At 31.2% G+C, this 5289-nt stretch overlaps 1 protein-coding gene across 1 annotated transcript; it reads right to left on the reverse strand.

Moving 5' to 3' along the window:
• Nucleotides 1-2798: 2798 nt before the first annotated feature.
• Nucleotides 2799-3995, reverse strand: LOC130805284 (mediator of RNA polymerase II transcription subunit 15a). Its single transcript, XM_057669979.1, has 3 exons — nucleotides 3737-3995; nucleotides 3254-3362; nucleotides 2799-3133 (listed from the first exon to the last, which is right to left on the reverse strand). Exons 1-3 carry the CDS (start codon nucleotides 3844-3846, stop codon nucleotides 3044-3046), a joined length of 309 nt encoding a protein of 102 aa, XP_057525962.1. The 5' UTR covers nucleotides 3847-3995; the 3' UTR covers nucleotides 2799-3043.
• Between the last annotated feature and the right edge of the window lie 1294 nt (nucleotides 3996-5289).

The raw sequence follows: 5289 nt of genomic DNA on the forward strand, positions 1-5289 counted from the left end.
TATAAAAATAACATTTTTCCAAGAGAAATTAGAGAAGTACATATACTTGAGGCAACCTGAAGGTGTTAATATAGGAAAATTATGTGTTGCTTGTAGAAATTGCTATATGATAGGAAGTAACCTCTAAGACAATGGTATACAAGGTTCGATTCTTCATGTTAGCACATGACTTTGTACATAGCTCTTGTGATGATTATGTTTACATCAAGAGTACAAGTGTAAGGTCTTCGATCAATATGTTTTTGTATATAGGTGATATGCTAGTTGCTCGTATTAGCATGCTTAAAATTGAAGCTCATAAGGAGATTTTGTCGAGTGAGTTTAACAAGAAATATCTAGGGGATGCAAATAAGATAATTTGTTTGGATATTGTTAGGGATAGGAAAATAGTGTCTTATACCTTAGTCAAAGGAGGTATATTTAAAAACTTTTTAGACAGTGCTCTATAGAGAACACTGATATTGTTTTTACACTCCTTAGTCTTCACTTCTTGCTCTCAAGAGATCTTTATCCACAGAATAAGCAAGAGGAAGATGATATGAGAGGCGTTCCATACACAAATATCGTCAGTAGTGTGACATATGCTATGTTATGTATTAAACCGACATTTCCCAAGCCAGGGGCATGATGAAATGCATGACGAACCCGAGGAAGAAAAATTAGAATGTGGTTAAGTGGTTATTAAGGTAGGTGAAGGCAACTTTAGATGTTTGTATCAAATTTGGTAAAGACAAAAGCAACCTAATCGAGTATTGTTACTCGGTTTATGGTGGAGGCTTGAATAGTGGGAAGTCAACGTCAAGAGATGAATTCACATAAGGTGGTGGTTTAATGGTTGTCATCATCAAAAGATGTGACCTTATTTTTGACCAAGGTGGAATTCATGGACATTGCAGAGTCTTAAAAGAAAACACAACGATTGAAAGGTCTCATTGAGGGGGCATTTGGTATGCTTAGCGGAAATGTAATGGAATGGTATATGTTAAGGAAGGAAAAAGGTAATGAAAAGTGTTATTGTCATCACTTGTTTGGTTTGAAACGGTAATGGAATGACTAATAACAATGATGTTCCAACCCATTATCAATTCTCTCCTTGAGTATCTTTCTTTGTTTATGTTCACCATAAAAATATCAAAATAATTGAATAAAAAAAATTCAGAAATTATCAATCAATCAAAAAAACTAAAAATATAAAATTCAGAAATCATTATCACTGATCAACAATAAATTCAAGAATCACTCTACAGTTGTTTTCTCTTGTATATATCCATTATTCATTACAATAAAAAATCAAAATGAAATTGAAAAAATGTCTTCTAAAGATGAATCAGATGAATTGAGTTGGTGATGAGAGAATGGAGAGATGATTGAAGTGGAGAAGGTCATGACTCATATGAGAGACACTGAAAAGAAAATGTCTTTTGTTTTCACTCACATGTTATTGGTAACAAAGAAAGGGAATTAGTTAATCTCCAGAAACAGATTGTGTTATCTGTACATCAAACCAAACAATTGGTAAGGAATAGCTTTAATTGATTCCATTACCGAAGAGCAAAAATTTTATACCAAACAAGCTCTGATAGTTGTCCTTAACCTAGGTTTTGTATGTGTACATTATGATAGCTAAAAGTGGGATCCATTTGGCTCAAAATATAAAAAGAAGTTATCAGCAAACCTAACACATTTCCATGAAGTATAATTTCATTCGAGATGAGATACAATCGAATGGGTTAATTTTGGCAAAGATTGCTATTGAATACAACCCCTCGATCATGATGAATCAAAATTTGACAACCAACAAGTTTAAGCTTTGTGTGACTCGATTGGCCTTTCATCTTTTTAGTATTTATTTGATAATGTGTTGAGGTAACGTGGAGTATGTGATTTACTCATGAGGTGGGGCATGTAATCTGCACAAAGGAGTATGTGAGTTATTCAACATGAATGATGTATGAGATTTACACAGCTTTGGTATATATGTGATCTACATCATGCAGGCAGCTTCGATGATTGTTTGAAAATTGGTAACATATGTTTATGGCAAAGAGATGTAGCTTGCGAATTTAAGTCGAGATGGAGATTGTTGTAGTTTTTCGGTGCCTTGAGTCCTCAAGACTATTGATTTTGTATTTGCATATTACAAGGAGCTACTTAGTGTAATAATGGGTCCCTAGAAGTGGCTTTAAAGAAGAGTTGAAATTATAATTTGGTTAGGAGGCAGAAGTTTAAGCCGAGTTGGCTTTTCTTGATAGCCATAAGAAAGTAGACTCGACTTTGGGGCATTATCTGTTTCCTTCGAGATTTGGTTGGTCTGATTTTTTTATCAATGATATCCATTGTGATTTGAATTATGTTGAGAAGACATGTATGCCAAAAGGAGAGAGCATAAACAAAAAGAAATTGTTCAAAACAAAAAGGTGAGCAAAATATATGCCACAATAGAAAAATGAACAAAACAAACGGGCTAAATTAAAACATTAGACAAACAAAAAGGAATAGCTAGTATTTTTGTACGCAAATTTTCAAATGAGACAATTAAATTGTAGACTTTTAGTCTTAAATTGATCATATATATAATTCTAAAGTAATCGCTTACAACTTTAAAGTTAAGCTTAAAGTGATCACTTAAGCCTTCAATTATAATCTTATGAAATTATCACTTTCTATAATATTAAATTAATCATTTATAATATTAAAACGATCACTAGTGATCATTCAAAGAAATGGATAGATTTTATAAACCTGTCTCATGCTGAGACGAGCTCATGCAAGACAAGCTGATAGGACAACACAATGCCTTCTTGAAAGAACGTCTAAAACCTGCTAATTAGTGTGAAACCAGATGTCCATCTGTCGTCTGACAAAAACATCTAATAACATCATCATCAATACAGACTAGTCGCTCAACCTAGATGTACAAGTTTCTCAACAAGCACCATATCAATTCATTAGATACCTGGCTACAATTCATTAAATAAGGTTTGCGTTTATGAACGTTAAGTACCTGAATCTCAAGATTTATTCAAATACCAGCAAAGCCACACTACAATTCATCAAGAGATTTAATACGGTACATTCCGTACATTGACTCCATCGTAAGCATCTTCAATGAAATCTTTCGCAGATAATCAGACTGAAATCTCAGTACAACAGCAAATTAGAAACAAAGTCAAATAATTAATAACAAAATATACAATGTCTAAAATTTGATGACCAAAACAATGAACGCCAAAGAGGAATTTGTATAAGATACCTGGCTTATAGCAGTATTGTATATTTTTTCTTCAAATCTTGCGGCTATCGCCCTCAGTTCTTTCACTTCTTCGCCAGAAAAAGGGCGATGTCTCTTCAAAGTTTCCATACTGTATTAGCGAAAACACCGAATTTCTAATATCAGCACCAATTTTTCATTGCAGTTCATGCATCAATTATGAAAAGGTAAAAGATAATAGTTTGTATTGAATCATATTTAACAGTTCTAAGATCAGCTAACTGGTCCTGACCCAATAATTTATCTTTGAATGATATTTAACAGTTCATACATCAATTATCTAAAGGTAGAAGATAACTATCATATTCATCCGAATACAATTCCTTCAAAGACTTGATTGTATTAAATCATGAAGGTAAAAGATTATGACATGAAAAGGAAAAAGAAAAAATAAAAAAATTGAGCGACTTTAAACCTAAATGTGAAGGAGCATGAATTAATTGATCAAAAAAGAGAAAAACTCACATCTTAGTGATGATTCTTTGGCGAGATTCAAGTTGAAGTTGGTTTTTCCAATCGAAATTGTCCTTATGAGGAGGCGTCTCAGCAGAAGAAGAAGAAGAAGGACAATCCATGGCAAAAGCAAATGAAAATGGAGAATGCGTCGAAATGCAGCAAATGAAGTACAAAAAGGGAAGTCTCGATATAGAAATACGAAGAATTTCTTTTTTTTTTTTTTTTTTTTTTTTTTTTTGGCTCTTTTTGGCTTTTCCAAACAAACTCAACCCACACTATCATCTCACATAATAAACAAGGAATAACAAACAAGGAATAAGATGTTTTATCTTAAAAGTCTTATATAAAGTCTCACAAAGTCTCATTTCCACATGCTAAATACCCCCATTGAGTAATAGCCCAAAATTATACTTTTTTTTAATACGATCAATAATTAATCTATTTAAGTTCAAAATTAATATTTAAAGTCAAAATTGATTTCTTTTACAAATTATAATTGATCATTTTAGAAGTATAATTAATTACTTTGAGTCTGAATTGATCAGTTTTTTTGAACTTGTCTGAATTGATCACTTTAACGTCGAAATTGGAGACTTTAAAAAATTAATTCATTTAAAGTTATAAACTTGTTAGTGGAAATTGATTAGTTAATGTCAAAATTTATCACTTTATTATATCAAAATTGAAATTTTTTACAACATTGATTTCTTTTAAAAGTTACAATTATCATTTAATTGATCACTTTACATATAATTGATCTCTTTAAGATCTGAATTAATCAATTTAACATCGAAATTGAAGATTTTTAAAATAATTCATTAATTTAAGATTATAAACTAGTAAGTAAATATTGATTAGCTTAATATCAAAATGATCACTTTTAGGTCAAAATTGAAAAGTTTATTTTAATTGATCTATTTAAGATTTACTTTAAGTTGAAAATTCAAACATTTAAGGTCTAAATTGATAACTTTAAGGTCTAAATAGAATTTTTATTCTTTACAATATGGAATTTGAACCATTTTTATTTTTTAATTTCTAGCTTTTAGGCCGGCCCGTATGAACAGTCTTAATATGAGACCGTCTCTTGTAAGTTTTTGCGATAAATGAAATGGTTTGATGCTCGGCTCTCTAAATAGAATAGTACTCTTTTTTAAGGATGTCATTACTGCAAGATCCGCCATAGATATGTTTTCATTTTGATGGCCTTGTTATTTTTTTAGACCCATCAGATTCGAATTAAGCAGGCCTAAAAAATGGTTTAAATTTGAGTCCATATTCTTCGGACCCAGATTCCACTCAGATTCTTTCTCTGGACCCATTGAAGGCTTAAACTTGCTAGACTCTTCCCGGTTTTGCCCGACCCACTTTAGACTCAATCTATTATACAACCTAAAATCAATTTAATTTCGTTCTAAATCTATTTTATATTCACTTAAACTCAATTTAGTTTTATATACAACCTATAGACTGAATTCAGTACAAATAAAACCTTTGAATATAAAATGTTTAAATTTGAATAATTAAATTAAGACCCATTTAAGACCTTAGACCCGTCAATG

Source organism: Amaranthus tricolor, chromosome 2 (genome assembly GCF_026212465.1).
Source record: "Amaranthus tricolor cultivar Red isolate AtriRed21 chromosome 2, ASM2621246v1, whole genome shotgun sequence".
NCBI classification, from domain to species: Eukaryota; Viridiplantae; Streptophyta; class Magnoliopsida; order Caryophyllales; family Amaranthaceae; genus Amaranthus; species Amaranthus tricolor.

What these genes read in the sequence shown, in the direction of transcription:
- LOC130805284 (XM_057669979.1), bottom strand. Translation starts at nt 3,846, where the DNA reads ATGGATTGTCCTTCTTCTTCTTCTTCTGCTGAGACGCCTCCTCATAAG. An exon ending in CAAAGAATCATCACTAAGAT is followed by an intron (nt 3,363 to 3,736) that starts GTGAGTTTTTCT and finishes TCGCTAATACAG; the next exon opens with TATGGAAACTTTGAAGAGAC. An exon ending in ACAATACTGCTATAAGCCAG is followed by an intron (nt 3,134 to 3,253) that starts GTATCTTATACA and finishes CTGAGATTTCAG; the next exon opens with TCTGATTATCTGCGAAAGAT.